Below are 21,539 nucleotides of genomic sequence, written 5' to 3'. Positions count from 1 at the left end.
TTTAAAAATGTTTTGGGATACTCAATTCAAACCCTATTGCAGTGCAGACCACTGAAGTCACAATTTGCCTATCATCTCCCTTGGTTTCTCTTCTTTTAGCTAACCTTAAGACTTTTCTCTCAAATAGGAATTGGTAGCTTTAAATTAGTAGAATAAGAGAGGTGGAAGATCTAGTGTAAAAAGGCAAGAAAGGTGTATATAAATAATAACTGGTAATGATCTTAAAATATTTTGCACCTGTCATTCCTTTTGAACTAAATCTGGTATCATTTACTCTTGTAATACTTTTTGTATTTATATTGAATTCAAAACTTAGGGTCTATCCCATAGACCAAAAGAATCCCTCTCTTCAGGTTAAACACCCATTCAGGAAACAGTTTATTGAGGAAACGGAGAGTGGAGCGCCTGTTTTCCCGAAAATACAGCTGTGCCCTCCAGAAAAGATTTATTGCTGCTACCTTCGGACTTCTGCTTCTGAAACTAAAAGGCATACGAAAATGATTCACTTAGGACAAGAAGCTCCGCTAAATCACCGGTGACTATTCAAACACACTTATTTTGCAGAAGGTGGACCTTAACACAAACAGGTGCTGAAGTGAATGACCCTTAATGCAGTTTTGCACCAAAATGAGCTCCTCGGACAAAATGTTCCTGTAGCTCATTGTTTTGGAATTCCACTGCAGCCTAGTTCCGGAATATTTATGTAAATCAGGCTGACACGGAAGACGTAACTGCACACTAACAATGTAGGTGGCAGTAGATAAAAGACTTCTCCCCAATTTGTTGTGACTGATCTCCTGACCTCCAACCATTCTATCATCTTCTGAAGCCAACTTTACTTCCCATGTGAGCTGATGGGAGCAAATTCTTTTACACTGGCAATTGAACCTTGAAAAGACTTTCAGACAGAACAGAAGCCAATTATTGTAACGCAGTAAAGCTCGTGTTTTTAGCGTAACATTGTCATCAATCAAATTGTCAGACTGTCTTATGCACATCACCATCTAACCACCATTCGAGGGTACAAAATCTAAGGGTGTTTTCCAAAAGTTTTGTTTAGTTTGGCTGAACTGATCTCTGGTTCATGCAACCCCTTGGTGTGGTTTGTTTGGGCAGGTGTGTAACACAGCATTTGAACTTGGGTGCAGACCTCTTGAAGAAATGGTCTTGAAGTCGACAGATTATTTGTTTGTTGTGTGATGTGATTTGGCCTCGGTCTGACCAAATGTACAAATGCTCACAACATAGTCAGACATAGCTGAATGGGGAGCACATATATGTCAGGTTTTTATGTCATTTGTAGATAACCAATCTAATTTGTTTCTGTGTCCGCAAACCTTTATTTATTCATTTTTTAAAGATATTACTAGTGGTGTTTTAGAAGGGAGTTTGCCACAAATGTGCATGAATGTTAACCCACTAAATCATAACTCAGGACTAGCTATGCAAGCTAGCCATCAATTCATACACATAGCCTACAGAGATGTGGGGAGTAGCCACATGAGAAGTACCAGCTGGTTTTAGTGCATTCTGTGACTATGCAGGCCAGTTTTGACTCAAAATATTTTGCAGTCTGTACAAAAATACTACAAACACTTCGAATAGTAATTAAACATTGGATTCAGTACTGTCAGCTTTTGAATCAAGTACAACCCGTATATTTTAGAATAGTGCCAGGTGTCAGAACCTAACTGTAATCGTCAACCCATCAACGTTATTTTAAAATTACAGCCGTTATTTTCGGACAATGGTAAATTTAATGGGCACAGTCCGTCAACTTTATTTTAACCACTTCTGTCATGCTAAATTACACGTTGTCGCCAATATTTTCCGCTTTACATTGTTTGTTAGCTTTCTTTTCGTCACTAATGTCGCCACATTTGGTATGTGCACACCATTGGCAGGAATAATGCCACGCATGCCAACGGACTCAATATTCCCCTTTTTAGGACCCTTTAGCTGTCCAACAACCTGCCTGATACAAAATGGGGCACCGAAGGACCCCTTAGCTGAACTAACAACATACCTGAGCACTAAATTAATGCTTACATAAACGTAGCAATAACAAATAATTTACAACAGGAGGAAAACTTTATTATCACGGGCCGTTGTCACCCAAGGTCTACAGCACAGTCAGCTATCAGTATTGGAACAGAGGCAGAAGAAAGAAGGCTTGGAGGATGGTTGTTAACTCGTAAATGTATATTTACTTGTTTACTGTAGGAGAAAAAGAGTGTCTCAGCCGGAGTTACAGGAAAGAAATGGAATTACTCTGTGCCCGTCAGTGTTTCCGTAATTTGTCATTTGTCAGTGAAACGGCGTGGCGTCATAGGAAGTCCATATTTGGCTATAGGGGGCGGGGTCAAAACAGAACATGTTGGGACATGTTCTCAGCCACCGGGAGTATGACGTCATAGGAAGTTCATATTTGGGCATAGGGGCGGCACTGGAAGTGAGGTGCGGGACTCCCCGCCATTGACGAATTGACGGTCTTTCCATCAAATATTAACTGAATGCCCACCTCTACTTTTTACTAACACTTTTGTAGTGCAATGCAAGATCATAAAGCAAAACTACGTAAGACATTTGATTCATGTTTAGAAGAAGTAGGTGTTATATTATTTTGAATGGTTTTTATTTGGCTTAAAGTCTCTTAAGTAAATCTTTAAGATCTACACCCCTGGCTTTGAGTAATGCAGCAGCAGGAAAACAACTTCATTATGCTGCATTTATTGGATAATTGGTTCTTCGAATGGCTGCAAGCTGCCAAGCGATGGCCATCCAACAGACAGCCAGCAAGAAAAGTGGGAGAAAAGATGAAAGCCTAGAAAACCCCTGACAATAAAAGTATGCCTTCTTAAATATGCTTTTAACCAAAGGCAAAAACGCACACAAGTGATTTTTCAGCTTCACGTTATAGCCAATACAAAACTACACTAAACTGAAATTGTCAAAAATTTTAAATGGCCGCCCTCGTTAACATAAAGTGAACATATAATAGTGTTTAAAGATGCACTGTTACTTTGTTTTAATCAAGTTCATTACTGCACTGTAAGACTTTATTTGCAGCAACCAGGTAAATTCGCCAACTATGACTCATGTTGATTTTCATGTAGAATATCACTGGTGGATTTGTTTGTACAAAACTAGACATTTTTTTCACAGAGAGCAATTTTATGGGCGTAATGGTGAAGAGGCAAAAGCGGGACAAATGTTTATAGTGAGGAGTTCTTGCTATTCAGAGCCCTGAGAGAATGGAATGTAGCGGGAAGATCAATGTGTCTCTCTCGATGACACACACACACAAGCACAGATGTTCAGAAGCCATGAGGAAGGAAACCTTGGGTTTCTTCAGGACATTATGAACTTGTCACTTGCACGCACACATACATGTTCAGTAAAGATGTGAACAGAAACCCGGGTTTAAACAACTACAGAAATAAAAATATTTACTTTCTAAACTTCTCTTTCACTTCCTTATAAGTACTATTCCATTATCAGGGAAGGAAAACCAAATCAACACACACCCAAAGGCATAAATTATGGAAAATGTGTCACATTGTTTTTTTTTTCTTTTCTCTTCTATTTGTCCGCAGAAGAAGAAGATTGCAACACACACAACCATAAAATGTATACACATATGTATATATTCTGGTTTCCTCCATTTTATGCTTTTTTTCACACACACGCACAATACACACTGTCTGGCCCATCACAGGACCAGATGGCACTAGGGGTGTTCCAGACAATTTACAATCTTTGTGAGCGTGCATGTATGTCAGTAAGTGTGCGTGTGTGTGAGAGAGATTTTCCAAGCAACCCCCTTACCCTCTTTGCCACACACACACACACACACACACACACACACACACACACACACACACACACACACACACACACGGGGAATTGGCAGTGCCACTCTGGTGCCAGCGCTGCCAAAGCCTGAGACTGAAACAAAAGCTGGGACAAACCATTGTGCAGCTTTCTTGCTCCATCCCACCTCTCACTCTCAACCAGATGGTTTCATCTGCTAGTCTCTGTAGTGTGAAGGTTCACTGTTTCTCTGGCAAGTCAGCGTACATCACATTAGTACATTTAACACACCCAATTAACAGATTCCCAACACACACTCTTAAATAAGAATATTTGCTTTGCGGGCTGACATTGAAATGAAATTTAGTTTATTTCATCTTCAATTTTCGAGGTCATGGGTGAGCTGCTGCCAGCCAATCACAGACCAAACATTTCAATTTGCAAATATTTTGATAGGATTTGTAAAATGTAGGTGAGTAAAATATAACATCTGTGCAAATTAAAAATATCAAAGTCCAATCACATCTGCCCTTGTGGTGGACAGCATGAGATTCCTTCATTCACTTCATTTCATCCTGTTTTTTCCACATTTTCCCCGGCAATAAAATGTTGAATGCTGCACAGTAATTAACCCGATGAATGTTAGCACCTGCTCTGGTTTCATGCACTTTCGTCAAATTTGGGCGCCTCTTGATACATTTAATCACAATTAATTAAAAAAAAAAGGATAAAGACAAACAAAAGACAATAAAGCAAAATGCTGTTTTGTTTATGGATTTGGGAGTCAACAGATGGCATTTGATATGCATGTATTTAATAGGCATAGACCAATTACCAGCAAGGCCGATTATTGGCGCCGATATTCAGCATTTTCATGAATATCAGCATCGGCCTTCTAAAATATATATATATATATATATATATATATATATATATATATATATATATATATATGAAGGCTAATGATAGATCAATGTAAAGTTGTGTTGCGCTTCTGGGATGGCAGCACTCCTTGTGGTCGTGTGTTGTTATCCCTCTCAGTGTGAATGAGCTCCCTTTGGGTGTTTTTCCTCACATGGTTTCTCTGTGCCCCGCCACGTCCTTTTTAAACATACTTCTTCAGAATGTGTGTGTGTAATGTGTGTGAGAGCAGATGTGCTTAAATTGAACATTTTAGATATTTTCAAATTTTGGAAAACTTTGTTTACTATGTAAAACAATAAAGAGCTATTTATCTGTTTACATTTTCATTCAACTTTTTAATATATGCGGATGATTCTGGGAGCTCCCTAAACTTTTAGTTTAAAATTTTAAAACACAGCTGCCTGTTGTATAAGATAAAAAAAATAAAAAATAAAACTACATTTTGCTAATTTTAATATTTGTAATATGAGCTTTAAGAAATGTATGCAAAGTTAACAATTGGAGATTGTATTTATTGATGAATGTTAGATGTCCTGGGTTGGTGAGCCTTCTACTTATTGGGTGTCCACATTCGCGGGCAAACAACCATTCACAGTTACATCATTGGAACTTTTAGTCCCTTCCATTGGTCAAACCTTCATATTTTTGGAATGTTTGAGGAAGTACAATCGATCAGTTGATTTTTCAGAAGAGATGTCCATAAAGTATTTCTATAGAGAGCAAACTAGTTCAGATTGCAACAATTGTGAATTAACGGGCTGCAGCCAAGTCTGTACAGTACTTCATTATCCCTAAATTGCTTCCAGATACACTTAATAAACAATTAAATCCACACAGCCAACATCATTCTTTATCAATTAATCAATTATTATGCACATCCATAGTTTCTCCGGATGTGGTTCAGATAAAATTGGACCAAGGTAGCCCCAGGAGAAATAACAGTTGAAGGCTTTCCTTGAGAGGGAGGATGTTTGTACACTTCTGTGCATGGGCTTTACCAAGCGACACAAACTTGTTTTCAACTCACACTGCGAAGTTTCATCCATTGGCTGCAAATATTTTGGAACAAAAACAGACGTCATGTTATGTTGCTTTGTTGAGCCCTCTGATAAAAGAAAATTGTACTTAATTTAAAGCGGTTTCGTTTTGTCTATGTTCGTCTGTGTCTATGTTTCAGTTTTTAGTTCTGTCTATTTGTATTTTTAAAATGATTATTTTAGGGCACCAATTTGAAACTAACGTATACATCACACTGGCAAACAATCATCTCTGAGGTCAGCTGTTCTAAGGTCAAGAAGGAAGTGCAGAATAATAAGAGCGGGAAGAAACAGTTGCTGTTGATGGCTGGAAGGAATGTTAAGTCAAAATGAATAAAAAACAAAACATCACATGATTACAGGATGTTTTGCACAGAAAATACCCCCAAAATGTGCTTTCTAAATTAAGAAGGAAAAAAAAAACAAGTGACAAGTGCAAGTCAGCAACAGTTTGGTAAGCAAAAGAAAAGAAAAAGACGGGTTCAAGGAGGGGAAAAAAGTTTTAAGTTGGATGAGGAGGAGTTAAAAAATTGCTATCAAAAAAAAGATAAAGATTCAAAACAAGTTAGATAAAGAGGGTTTTGAGGAATTCTTAAATAATGAAACAGTAGAACTGTTACAATGAAAAGGTGGGGAATTACATTATTTCCATTTTCAGCTTATGCCGGTGTAATATGTAAAAATCACACACATACAAAAGTTCATGCACATAATACATCCGCCTGTCTGCCAGAATATACTGTATCTCTTCTAACTGAAGGTTGTTGAAGGTGCAGTCTTGCTGAGCACGACTGTAATTGCAAGCCTACCTCGTTATTTTCTAAGGATTGGGTGATCAGGCACAGCGACTGTGATTCCATCGCAGCTTTTCCTAATAGAGCTAACAGGTGCAAAACATGCACCGTCCTCAGCAACGTCACAGATTGGGTGTGGACAAATGTTTACTGGTGACATGGGGCCTTGCAGCTTTGCAGTTTCACAGTATATGTTGAAAGGTTTAAAAAGGGATGAGCGAGGGGTGAGTGCTATCAGATGACTAGAGGAGTAAAAAGTTGTATGACTAAGCAGAACAAAAGATCAAAAGCATATTATACCGTCCTTAAAAAGTAATATACTGTAATTAGCTACAACGATTATTTAGAGTGCATTAAAGGAACACATGATTCAAATTTTATTTTCCTTCATTCATCCACAGTATTAGGCAGTGTGCATGAAAATTAAAAATGCAAATATCAATGGTGTCTAATTCCCTGAAAAAAAGCTTTAAGCCTATTAATGGAAATAATAACATTCCCTGTCCGTACATTGAGCACATTAAAACAGCACTGTTCATTTTGGACTTGTTTCCTGGTCTATCGTGCTATTAATAGACCAAGCTGTATGTATCCTAATAGAGCATTTTCCTTAAAATTGCATGAAATTAATGTCAATTTTCTTTTCTTCTAATTCTAGTTTGTGTATGACGCGAGTACCGATAATCTTGAAATAAAGCGGCTATCTGCCCGATACCGATACCTGGTATCAGTTTCGCCCAATCCGACTCATTACAAAATAGTTTTTTGGAAATCAATTCCCCTTTATGCACAAACTTACAAAAGCAACCGATTACGACCAGTAATGGCACTGTTGATTTTGGACTTGTTTCTTATGGCGTTGTCAGTTTTTTGGACATTTTTGGACATTAAGTGGATGTTTTTTTCTACAAAGCAGCCAACCTTACGACGTGAATAGAACAAAAAATATCTTCTAATATGTTCTAATATGTTCACATTATGATGCATGTCCATTTATGTTTTGATTCATCACAGTTTTCATACATTATGCCACTGCAATGGACCGGTTCACCCTTCTGTGGCCGCGTTCATCGGTCACATCCACATAAATGACTTTTTTTTTCTCTAAGGAAGAATATGAAAACTGAGATGGTTAGGAGTGCCATCTAAATGATGGCAATATTTGGCTATGCCATACAGCGTTTTTATAGCACGATAGACCAGGAAACAAGTCCAAAATGAACAACCAGTTTTGTGTGCGGTAACACGGTACGCTGTGTCCAGGTAACTCAGACCAATATGGCTATTGGCAACAATAAGTCTGAAATGCTAATACAATATGAACAATTGCAAAATTGGTTATGTTAAATTTTGAAGATTGAAAAGTTCTCTCCAAGTGTATCTCTATACTGTCAGTGAGCATTTGCTAGGTTGAAATCATAAACATTTAACATGATTGGAGTGTGTCTGACAGAGCAGAAACTCCACACTCCATCCCAGAAAGTGACGAAATGAAATGTGAAGTATGTTACACGTAAACAAGACATATTTACCCTAAATCGTATGGACATCTATGCACTCCATTTCTCTGCCTGTCTTGCATCTCAAATCACTCTCCACAGTTAATGACGGGCTTGCGTATAAATCCGACAGATTACCTGCTGCAGGTGTCCAACAGATGCCTCTAAAATAGGCACTTGTGACTCCAGAAAAAAAAAAAAATTCTGATGAAGACCAGCAATTAAACACTGACAGTTTGTCAGACAGGAAACGTTTAGTCGTCTTATTACAAAGCGTATCAGAAGGCAACAAACACTCAAAAACTGACGGTTGACACATATATGATAGGACACACAAAAGTGACAAGTGAATGTTATCTAACTGAGTCAAAGACCAAAATGAGTCCAAAAAAAAGAAGTTCTCTCTTACTCTATAGCCGAGCCCAACTAGTCTTAGCTGTGCCTTTAGGGAAAACATATGGAGTGCCGACTCGGTACTAAGTCGGCTTGCCGAAGCAATAGCGACGTCAGTCTCCTGAGCTTTGTCAAAATAAATAAATAAATAAATATCCCTGCCAAGTTCTAACAGACGCGAACATTGAAATCACTGCCATTATTAGCAGGGTCATTATTAGCGTTTGAAAAACAAATGGAGCTCATAATATTTGCCATTATAGCTAAAAACGCCTATTAATTCTTAATCCGTACCTCAATTAAGAGCCTGGCTGGGTGTTTTTGCCAAGGAGACAAGACAATTTAAAAGCCTCAGAGGCAGAGCGAGAAGGTAGGAGGGCGAGGTATTGAGCAACCGGCTTCTGCTCACCACCTCTATTTTCAAAGCCATCATCCAGGATGAGTTTGAGTGACAGGTGGAACGGAGGCTGATTTGACTGAATAAAGACAAGAGGGTGGCGGTGGGGGCGTTGTTCGCCACGTTAAGGCGCATTTTCTGTTCCGTACAAGTGTATCAAATCAAACGTGAGAGGAGATATTATTAAAGCAAACCCCTTTTTATTCCTCTCAGCTGTAAACTGTGACTGAATAAGCTATACCAATTAGAGGAACAAAAATCCAACATGCCGATGTGGTTGTGTATGCGGCTGCCCAAATTTCTCGGCAGATGTGTGAAGAAGCAAACACTGCTGCAGGGGGTGATTTCTAAATTAATTTTCCCCATAAGATAAAACAGAAACAGAATGAATCTGTTCTACGAGTTGAACTTTCGCCACAACGACTGGTACTGCTCAAAGTCGATTCCTGCAGCTGACTTTGGACGAAAGGCGGGATATTCCCTGGGCTGCTCGCCAGTCAATCACAGGGCAAATATGGACAAAACAACCATTCACACTCACATTTACACCAAAGGGCAGTTGAGAGTATTTTTTATTAACCAACCATGGATTGGATTGTGGGAGGAAAAGCCACAAACCTAGAGGAAATACACGCACATGGGAAAAACAGAATCATCTACACATGCCCTTGATTCAAGCTTGTGTGAGGTTTTGTTGAGTGCAACTTTTATTGTGATATACTGCAATTTAGTGAGTTCCAATACTTTCTCAGTTAATGATAAGAGATGAGCAATATTAACGGAAGATCTGTCAATCCATCAGTGACGGACGCACGTTTTGTTGACGTGATATGATTTGTTGTCACCTGAGCCCCGAGCAACTGTGATGGCATATTCAGTCAACAGCAAGTTGTAAAATGGCCGCCCCGTGAGATAGAGGAAAACTATTATAACTAACAATATTAGCTCATTCACTGCCATTGACGGCTATAGACGTCAAAAATTCATTTTAACTATTTCTATTAGTTAAACATTTTTTTCCACTTTTGTTAACAAGAGTATGAAATTAAAAAAAATTGGTACATTTAGAACAGGTATAAAATTTGCAATTAATCGTGAGTTAAGTCATGCGATTAATAATAATGATTAAAAATTTTAATCGCCTGACGCCCCTAATTTATAATAATCTTTTCTTCTTATTTTTTAAACCGCGTCAGGTGATTAAAATTTTCAAATGTAATTAATTGTTTGACTTCAATAGTTAACTCACGATTAATAATTTGTTTTTATATCTGTTCTAAATGTACAATATTTTTTTCTAGGTTTTCATTCTCTTGTTAACAAAAGTGGGAAGAAAATTAAGCTAGTAGAAATAGTTTAAATGAATTTTTGACGTCTATAGCCGTCAATGGCAGTGAATGAGTTAATCATATCATACAGTGTTTGGACTAATAAAGCTGCACACCAAAAATTATTGTAAAGATTGATTTTGAATTATTTTATGTTAAGTTTTGTCTTCATCTTTACCTCCTTCCTTTGTACCAATACATAGACAACGCGCACATATACATAGGCATCATTTTGTGAGATATCCTCAATTCTCATTTCCACACTATCACACTCACACACCTCAGTCCCCTTCCAACACCGTTGACAGGGAAACAAACAGCACATCTGAGGGGTTCGAACGGTGGTGTAGGGTGGAAAGGGGGAAGGGGGGGTACACCAAAAGCAGCCAAGACCTGAAATAGACGAGTGGCGCTGCTGACAAGCACAGTGGAGCCGCTCTCTGAACGGCTTCATCCAGGAGGAGATTAGAAACACACACAGAGTTTGATGTGTGCATTATCTTTCCAGGGATGATCCCAAAATAAACAACAACGAGGCAAAATCTCCCAATAATTAAAACGGTTAATCCACTTCCTGCTTGCTGATGACCGTGGGCTGAGCATGTCATGTGGGACTCTTGCACCGTTTATGTTTCTACGCTTTTGTGTATAAAGGTGAATTGATTTCCAAAAATATGAGGATTTAGCATCCACTAAGCCATCAGAAACACAAACAAATATTTATAGTTTTGTGGAAGTGTGAAAAATACATCTTTAACAGATCTGATCATGTAAATTTGTTTGACATGTTTCCTTGCGCATATTTTGTTTTACAGTATATGCTTTGTCTTCCAGTGTTGCTGTTCAGATCATTTACATTACATTTGTGACACCTCCACATATATACACATACATACATATATAGGATTTTTTATTATTTTTTTTACGTTAGTGGTATTAACAAGTTATTGTATTAACAACTTAGAAATGAGTAGGTATGGGCGAATACCAATACCAGGTAACGGTATAGGGCAGATACCTGGCCTAGTTTCAAGGTTATTGGTAATCGCGATTTGTGGCCGTTTTACAATCACAAACTATTATTTAATTAATTTGATTAGAAATTAGAAGAACAGAAAATAGGGATTCATTTCATGCAATTTTAAGCAAAAATGCTATAGTATATTTGAATATATAAGTATTTTTTTGAAATTATAGGTAATTGTTTTTTCCTGGAATTTGTATGTATCAAAAGTACTTGTGATATCCGTACTTGGTAGCGGTAGACTTGAGTACTCGTATCGGTTTGAAAAAAAAGGTCTCGAACATCCCTATTAATAAGTACCTAAAGTATTAGTAATGAGTTAAATAACTCAATAAATGTTGGCTGAACACAGGCGTCTGATATATTTTATGCAGATGCTATGATTGATATTCTTTTTTCCTTTTCATTCCTTCTCAAAAGAAACAAAACCATGCACATGCCCCAAAAGCTCTCAGCAACACTCCTATCAACACAAACTAAACTTATCTCATACATGACATACAACAATTTTAGTACAGTCGAGATGTACCACTTCAAAATACTTCCTTTATGCTAATTACTACGTTCCTATTAGCCAGGGCTTTGGTATCATATCAGAAAGAACTTATGGCTTTTAGTTCAGCATGAATTGTGTGGTCCTCTGGGTCTTTTTATGTTTTATTTTCATTTAATTATTAGTATTATTATTATTTTATTATTTTAATGTATTATTTTTTCTTTTTTCTTTTACCTATTGTATTTTTTATTGTTGTTATTTTTTTATTATTGTATTATTTTGTATTGTATTGTATTATTTTATTGATTGTTTTTATCCAATAGAAATAAAGTGGATTGGAAAATGCAAATAGGTGTGTTTTTCAGCAATTGGCTTTCCACAAAAATAAAAAGCATTAAGGTTCGCTGTAGTAAACTTTTTGTAATTTTTTAAGTTTCCACATGTAGAATTTTTGTTGTATTTCAATCCAAGAGATACATTCCAAGATTAGCGGAACCAAAATATGTTTCATGTGATGATTTAGCCTAATGGAGGTCAAACTGCTGAGCAGTCCATCTTTAACAGTATATTTTTTCAAACTTGCCCAAAATCGAAACCAAAGTCATGACTGCTGAGCAGAACTAAACATACAATGTGAGGACCGGGTTCAGTGTCAGCATGTCCGAGCCTCTGGCCTCATCCCTTCCTTTGGAAACTGCTGCTCTCATGGCTGTGTGGGTCTATAGAGTTCTAATTAGCTGCATTCACAAACAGCGCCAGGCTCATCAAAATGCCGAGGCCTGCAGAAAGCCACAGCAGGGGTGAGCAAAATGTGTGTGCGTGATGAATCTTGTACATGTGGGTGGAAAAACGTGATTTTGTTTGTGTAGCTTTAAGTTTGTGTGACAGCGCTGTGTGTTTTGGGCATGAAAATAATTCCAAAGTGAGGATACACAACAGAGCAGCAAACCAACATCCAATGAAAATGCAACCAAAACTGGGTACTTCCCCCCCACCAAACTCACAACATTTGCTGTATTGCTTCACATTTGCATGCGCGGCACGGGAGTAAACCACATCATGGCACAAAAAAACAAGCAGTAAACAAAGAGGACGTCTGCGCCGTGCTGTTTTTAGGAAACTAACAGAACGGCTGACGAAGATGAGCAGGATCAACGGAAATGATCTGAGAGTTTCTCTGCAAAAACCCTGCACCAAAACCGACTTCTTCTGCTTGGATGATCGTGGATTCTGTTATAATCTCAATATGGCGCAGAGTGTATAGTTATACTACACGTGTATTCCGCTAATTAAGATGGTCTAGATAATACTGTATGTCATTGTGAAGGTTATATGGAGTTCAACATTTCCCTATTCTGTTCGGCAACAACAGGCTGACTCCCCCAAATAACCATATTCAAGTGTCCTTGAACCCCTAAATGCTCCCGAAGCTCCTGACCACATGTTTATGAAAATCTATTGTTAAGCCGCCACCCAGCCCTCTCGCTATCATCCAACCCATCATACGTTTTCCAGCAATACTGTGCTTGTTTAAGCTTTGTGCAAGTGTTGTTACAACAAATAACTTCAAGAATGCAAAGTCATTTTATAGCAGTTCAGGTGAATAATTGCCAACAATACTATTATTTGTGAAAAGTATTCGTGAATAACTATTTAATGGCATTGGCATTTATTGGCATTGGAGGCCAGCATTTCTGCACAAATGCTTCATTGTTTACCAATGAGCTTCCTTAGTCTCCTTAGTCTTGATGCTTGCTTTCCTGTCCTCCCCAAGCTACACAAGAATTTTACCATAAAAATTCTATGCACTCATCTTTATTACAATAAAACTTAATCAAATAAGTATAAGTGAAGCCACTAGCGTGATTATGTTTTTTTTGTTGTTGTTTTTTTAGCTCTCTACGATTAAGCAGCATATCCATATCCCTTAGGATCCATAACTGATCACAGTTTTACTTTAACCCATCACGTTTTTGAGCTATAGGATCCCAGTATTCTTGAGAACAAAAATAAAATTAATAAATAAACGTGTATGTATACAGGCCTGGACTGGCCATCTGGCATACATGGCAGATGCCGGTGGGCCAGTGTCTTTTGGGGCTGATGCAGTGATATTTAATTAGTATTTTTGGGCATTTTATCCCCATAGATTACATTTACAACATACTGTAGACAGCAAACTGAGCCAGCGGTGAACCAGTAGTAGTCGGTTTTGTAAAGTGTGAATACTAAATTTCTAAGACATTTCTTCCAGTCAGTGTCAGTTATATCCATTATTTTCACACCAAAACAAACAACTTGGCTGGGAAGTCACTGTACAATCCACAGTCATGTTTTCATGAAATAAAATGCACACATAGCCAGAGCCTTACTCAACACGTTCATAATACAAGCAAGAACAAACCAAAGTTTTTAAAAAAAAATGTGTTGAGAATTGTGAAGAAATAAGAAATGTTTGTGACACTGTGTCATGTTTACACAGTAAATTTGACTCTATTTAGAGTGGCATCATATAGACTCAGTTTTAGAGTAGGCTCATATTTACACTCGGAAGAGAGTAAAATAAAGATTTTTTTTTTTATTAAAGTCACTCAAGGGTTGAGGAAAAAACTCACGACCTTCAGCCTGGGAGACTGCCACACTGCCACCTGAGCTATGCCCGTCCTCCTGTTTGCTTATCTCCAATAGGAGACCAAAAACATCATTTTTGATCTCTTGGACTTAGGAAGATTCCAGCTGACACGAGCAATATACTAACACATAGCAGGAGCTGCGTGGCTCGGGGAGTAGATCTTCTTACTATGCTAGCTAGATATTGAGAGTACACACCTGTTCACACCTCTCAATTGTGACTGCACAAAAAAGTTGCCATGCAGCTGTAGATGAAGCCAATCATAATCAGCTCTTCTTACTACAGTCTAACTACAGCTAGTCAATGGAGTTTTGCTTATCTGGAAGTTAAGCTGTGGAGAAAAACATTGACGTGCAATTAAAAAAAAACTGACTGCAAATTCTCAAAATAGAATAGTTAGTTTTAATCAGCATAGAAATCTACCTCAACAGATTTTTTTTTTGTTCGAATTGATCCCCAGTATAATCTTTGGGTCTCCCTAAAATCTTTGACAATTTAAACAAATGAAATGAACAGCCATTAAATGTGGAACAGAAGTTAATAATACTCAAGAGAATTGAGCATCATTACCAACTGGATTATGCAAACTTCTGGAGAATAGGAATTACTCCAATTTGTGAGACAAATTGTGACTTCACACTTAATAAATGACGATAAGAATCAATGCACAAATACAGTAAACACAAGTAATCTGACGACAATGTCACATTTATTTTCTGATTTACATGTGACACCGTGAGTCTCTGATTCTTGTGTCTTCTCTGCATGTGCAACATCAGCAAAAGTTCTTGGACACGCATACATGTGTGATTTATCAGTGCACACAAAACATGTCTGATTCATCGATGGAAACATTGTTTGTAGCCCTAATTTGCTAAAACTGCCTTCAGGAATTCGAACATGGATGTTAGCATGCTGTGTTGCTGTAATGTAGCCACGTGCAAATGAACTGGGAATTCCCATGCTTTAAAAGCTCACACAATGTTAGCAATCATGATGCAAATGGAGATTAAAAAATTACATTAAAAAAAAATTGTAGCGTTGGTTTGATTTTGCATACTTAGGTACCGTGGGTTTTTGTAATCCCTCGTTTTTTACATCTGCTCGGTTTTCAAAACTTGACTTATGCACCCATTTCCTGGAATTGAGCATGCGACCAAATATCATCTCATCTTTTGTGTGTGACAGGGGTTCAGTGATTCCCAAGCTGAATCTTGTGTTAGTAAAATTTCTTATAGTGTAAATATCGCTTCAGTTTTCATACATTTGTATTAAATTATTTGCAAAAACTGGGCTTCCACTGTAATTATGTATAATAGCTACAATACAGGCATCAGTGACATCCATTTCAGGTTTATGGGTCAGCTGGAGCCTATGCCAGCTAGCTTCATGCTAACCGGCAGCTGTTCAGGACGTGTCGTCGGACGTTTACAAGAACCACTACTAACTTCACTTTTTTTTGTACTGATCTAAGCATCTGAACTGTTAAAAGCAAGCTTAACAGAACACGTAGCCCTTCCTGAATTAGTAAATGAGCGGTTCTAATCTATACTATGTTATTGTTTGTTGTCTGCTACTAGCAGAGTGACTGCATGTATAAGCAAGTGGCTCAGTGTGAACTGTGAATTACTGGCACACGTAAGGAGGATCAAAATAAATGTTGACCGCTACAGTGTACGTGGCTGACCTACTGCATGGTAACAAAATTTATGAATGGAAGACACATTAAGGAAGTAACTCACTCGCTCACTCACTCTCTAAAAGCCAAATAGGATTAAGTGAATAAATTACACACTCTGCTGGTATTATCTCATTAATGTCAATCACACACACATTTCATGACAAACGCACCAAGTTACAACCTGACTGTAAATCGAAACACACCTCGTAATCAACTGTCCGGCTCAACATTCCAAGTGAGCATGTTTCACTACTGTTTGACACCACAAGGTCCACACTGTATAGAACCGCAGTGAGCTAATCCCCACGGTACAGTCACAGGCAGGAAAGAGTGACATCACCAAATCAGAAAAACAGGAAGTCACTCTCAGGAATGAACATGAATATCTGAAAACAAGTTATCCTCCCAATTGTAAAAAACGAAGAAAAAAAAGAAAAATACTATAAATGTCTTGTTTTTAATATGACAATATTTACATCATTATGTAGCATACTAATTACCTAGAGACTGTTTTCAGAGGTTTTGGAAGAACCTACAAACAAAACATAACTCAGTACTTTATGAGGTACATGCTATAATGACATCCAATACTGGCTATTATTACCAACAACCTCACGATACAATATATATGGTCATGCACATGAATCCCGATACATAGTATTCAAGGCAATATGGCTGCATCTTTTAGTCATTGGTACAGTAATTTCATAATAATTCATAAAATTTAGTTAACATTAAAAAAATGTACTGTAAAAAAATAGTGTGGTATTGATTTGTGTTGAGGTAATTTTTCTGCCACTAGATGGCATAATTGCATTTGTAAGACGTTGGTTACAGCTCAGTGCATTTTCTATTCATATTAAGAGCTATTCAATCTTTAACATGAATATAACTTGTGTAATATACAACTGGACCCCAGTCTCCACAAATATATGCGCTATTATTACATTTATTACTACTAATTATTGACGTGAACGTGTCTGCTGTGTTGCAACTGGAATTCCCCAAGTAGGCTTTCCAAGTAAGGGCCTGTCATTATAATTGCGCAATAAATAAAAAAATTGTGGCATTTAAGGAACTTTCAATTAACTCAAGATGAACGCACTAATTTTGACACCTCTACTTCACATACATGTTTGTCCCCAAGAGCAACTTTCAGAGACTTTTGGAATGAATATGCAATATTGATTTTGACGCCTCCGTAACGATATGTGTGTGCATCGATATATTCCTGTGTTGAATTTGAGCCTAGCCCTATATATTTTTTTTAATAATGCAGTATAAAGCAGTCCTTTTTCACAATTGTCACCAAAATCCATCCATCCATTCTTATTGTTATATTAATACTGCTAATCTTATATTGTATCTAATCAGATTATGCAAGTGACCACAAGGTATAGCTGCTCAATTCGCCGAGTGAATCGGTTATAATAGCCACATGGTCTTATTTGATATACTGTATAATATTGAAGAGTATGAAGTTTAACTGAGAAATTTTAAAACACCAAACTACAAATACAACAGCCTCCATCGCCGCTATCAAACAAAAGTGTGTGGTTACCCACACAGAGCAGGTGCATGGGAGGATCTCAAATTGAGACAACATACAGCTCATTGAAAAAAAAGAAGAAAGCTGACGTACTTGAGCCGGAGAAATGTCCACTCCCCAGGGAGGTCGGTCCATTCTTTCCACTGCTAACAGGAGGGGAAAACATCTAGAAGACAAATAGAGCACGCATTACCTTCAAAAGCACAGACACAGGCAGCAATAAGAGCGCACAAAAATGACTGTGGCTACATATGAAAAGCTTCATTCCAATACACCAGGGAGACATTTGGCTGGGAAATAGTGCCGCAAGAAGTGTATCACTCCTTGCCTCAAATGTAAAGGTGACATCTGCTTGACAAAAAGCATTTATCTTTTTTTCCCAACAAGAGCTGAATTGCAATGTCTTCATGTTTAGGACTGTAACATTTGAGTACCCAACTTTTCTGTTGGAAAACTTCAAATGTGTTCATCTACAGTTGAGCATCATTTTTTCTTCTGTGATTTTATATCCGAATAGTCAATTACGTTTCAAAACACTGTATTTAGGAATGAAGCTCATCATAGTGATCAAAGATCAAACTGAAACAATCATTGTGACGTCTACATGCATCGTGATGCTGAAATTGACTACTGCTATAATAGAAGCAGTCTCACCAGTGACAATGAGGCTGCAGCATATCACAGATCATGAAAAGTTAGATTTTATATCTCTGCGGGGCAGCAGGCCGAAAAGAGCACTAATTGAGTGACAAACTTTCACATGCAAATAACATAATTTCATTATTATTATTTCTATAAATTGAAAGTTATCGGACATTGATTACAAAAGAACATTGACATTATTATGTCTCATATTGGTCCTGAGATGTTTGTGATGGCTGCTTCTTCTTTTTTTCGACAGAATTGACATTATATTGTATTAGTAATTGTTAAAGGAAAGCACCTTTGAGTAGTCGGTCCTATGGTGGGCGTTCACGGACCTGCCATTGCATAAATTTATCTTTGGCCTGCTTTAATGGTGGAGGAGACACACTGGTGGGCTCACCGCTCGATTTGGTCAAACGTTTGTTTATTCATAAATTTGGAATGAGTCAAACACAAGGAGAAATAAATCAATATGACTTTTCATTTGGTATTTTAATGTAATGGAGAGAGGCCTTAAAATGTGTGTGTAGTTAATTTGTAGTTCATTTTTCACATATAAAATGATTTTTAAAAAAAAAAGCATTTTAAAGCACAAATGTAAGATTAATCCTATTGTGCTTGTGTATATTTTTGTTTGACAATATTGTTGTTCAGGACTCAAGTTTTGAATTTTTGATAATAATGATAAGAATATAATCACTTGTACTAAGTTTTGATTCATCACTTAATACTCAGACTATTTATCTGACACTTTCTGAATATGTTATTGTATAACATATATACAGTATAAAGTATAGTGATATATGGAAACATATATTTTAAAACTATTCATCAATTATTGGTTGTAAATTTCTTAGTGCTTACTTTTCAAAAACTTCACAGTAGCACAATACAACAAAAATTTAGATCCACAGCCTCTGTATAACGTCATAGTGGTTATTAAACATTGACAATAATGTGGTTCAGCGTGTGTGTTACATTTGACGGCTCTGAAGCTGATATAAAGACAAAGAGATCAAATTCAGCCGTAATAGTTTTTAAGCATGAATATTCCTTAGGGTAATTATATGAACCTGTTTAACTGGTTTAATAAGGTAAGCTATGGAAATGTGTGTATTTGCATATTTATAATCATTAAGGGGTAATATTTAGTTTTTTTCTTTTGTTTAAGGATTTCCTGGCATGCAGCACCACTACCCTTTTTTGCACTTTCTAATCTGACATATCTTCCTTTCATACAGGATTAATGGGAGTCCGTTTATTCTTCCTCATTGAGGGCTGTATCTATTTTCCTCCTCCTCATCCCCCTCCTCCTCTTGTGACCAAACTTGCTCCCAGAGGGAGGTTGAGGCACAGAAAACATGGCCGAGAGCATGGAACACTATTTCCTGTCCCTCAAGTTCACACCACAGTCTTTTATTCCAGGGCAATTGGGAAAAAAATTGTGCTACATTTAAAACGGGATTATGTCTTTGCGTTGAAAGCTGCACGGACGGGACACGTGCAACACGCAGGTTCATGCTGAAAGAGTCTCTGTTTTTTTTTTGTTGCTTTGAACTATTCTGTATAGGCCTAAACCGTGCATGGTACACTCATTGTAATTGGAAATTAAATAGTTTTTTTTCATGGGCAAAAGGCTACACATAAAGGGGGAAGAAGGATTTAAAATGAGATATACTACCATGGATGATGGGAACATTTTCAAATCGCTGTTTCGCATCTATAAGACAACAAAATCACCAATGCAGCATCAGAAATATCTACACATACAAACAAAATGAAATCACAAATATGCTCTCACTTTTCTTTTAGCTTACTTTAAATAAACACACACTTTGTCCTGCAGTTAATGCCAAAATAAAGATATGCAGGTTATGCGCCGTGCAACTCATTAATTAAACATGTAAACTGTGAAAGCCTAACAGGACGTGCTTATTTACTTCCAGGCTCTCCTATCATCACACTCATTTGTAGCAAATAAAAATAAATACAATATCTTACCGCGCTAAAATCCAGTAAGTCACTCAGTTCCTTGTCTGTGCCCAAAGCTGCCATCCGCTGTTGATGATGCATTTTAGCAAAATCACACGGACCTACAACATGGAAACAAATGGAGAAATAGATGGACAGAGGAGGTAGACGTAGACAGATGGATAGAAGTGTATCTGGATGGCGATGTAGATGAGAAGAGCGGAGGAAAGACCTCTTTGGCTTTTTTACGCGCAGCTCCGCTCCGCTCCGGGTCTTCGCTCGCCACAGCCAAAATAAATCCAGTAAAACAAGCTCAAAGCTTCGATCAACACGTCTAATTTCTTCTCATCCTCAGCAGGGAAGAAAGCTCACAATCGCGTTCCTGGTTTAAAGTCGCTGGACTAAAAAAAAAAAAAAAAAAAAGAAGAAGAAAAAGAAGAAGTGACAGAAGGACTGTTTTGTTTGGTGTGTGTGTTTTTCCTCTCGCCCTGCAGCCAAAAGAAGTCCGAGCTCTCCGCGCCAAGACGCAGTTCGTCCGACTGTCAGCCTCAAACAATCATACAAAGCAAAATATTCATTCATTAAAGACTAAAAAACACCTTAGCAAGCCTGTCAGAGAAGAAGCAAACCTCCGAGGAGATTACGACTTTTCACTCTGTGTGTGCGCATGCGAGTCAAGAGGAAGAGAACTGTGGAGGCAGATTGGAGGACTCCGGGCGGAGCGTGCGCTTCTTGTGGCCGGGTGAGGGCTCCCTCCGCTCGGCTGCGGGTGCTGAAGATGCCCGGGCGCTCAGCACGGTTCCCATGCGCGTGTGGCTGGTGAAGTCGCGGTCGGTTTGATTCATGTGGTGGTGCGGCCACCTAGCTTACATCCTCGTCTAACACCATCGCGTCGAAATACTGCTGCCACCGTACGCACTGACAATCTGCAAGGGAAAGAAAGACAACAACAAAGTATTGTTTGCTGTGTAATTTTACACGGAAAAAAAAAAGGACAGCCACGTTTGGTTCCTTGAGATAGGATGAAATGACTTCAAATCTAACTTGTATTTTAATTTAATTTTATTTTATTAGGGCAGTGTAAAATAAAAAAACGAGTAAGATAACAATATTTGTTTTTACTCTTATATACGCAATTTTAATTTGAAATATTTTTCATGCAACATATTCTCCTCAATTGAGTATGCATGGCAGTGAAATCAGGGGCCGCAACCTGTCCAATCATTTTCCTCCAATCGCCACTTCAAAATGTTAACTATTTTTAACAAAGCTTTAAAATCAGTCTATCAAGAAATGAAATATTGTTTTCATATAGATCACACTGCTACATCACAGCTTTCAGTTAATAGGGAAAAT

The 21,539-nt window shown here is 37.7% G+C and overlaps 1 protein-coding gene across 2 annotated transcripts in view; it reads right to left on the bottom strand.

The window, feature by feature from the left end:
* The window catches only part of tcf4 (transcription factor 4), a 186,605-nt gene extending 165,350 nt beyond the window's left edge, over positions 1 to 21,255 (bottom strand). The window contains exons 1-4 of one of the 2 annotated variants that reach the window (XM_077586198.1): positions 20,416 to 21,255; positions 20,214 to 20,305; positions 19,894 to 19,932; positions 17,661 to 17,733 (exon numbers count right to left, since the gene is read on the bottom strand). In XM_077586198.1, the coding sequence (XP_077442324.1) occupies positions 17,661 to 17,733; positions 19,894 to 19,932; positions 20,214 to 20,285 (184 nt within the window). In that variant the 5' untranslated portion in view covers positions 20,286 to 20,305; positions 20,416 to 21,255. The remainder of the gene's footprint in view (positions 1 to 17,660; positions 17,734 to 19,893; positions 19,933 to 20,213; positions 20,306 to 20,415) is intronic. The other variant, XM_077586199.1, reaches the window with a different exon arrangement.
* Between the last annotated feature and the right edge of the window lie 284 nt (positions 21,256 to 21,539).

The sequence above is a fragment of the Vanacampus margaritifer genome, chromosome 14, assembly GCF_051991255.1.
Source record: "Vanacampus margaritifer isolate UIUO_Vmar chromosome 14, RoL_Vmar_1.0, whole genome shotgun sequence".
NCBI lineage: Eukaryota > Metazoa > Chordata > Actinopteri > Syngnathiformes > Syngnathidae > Vanacampus > Vanacampus margaritifer.
This window is presented reverse-complemented; position numbering and strand designations above follow the sequence as displayed.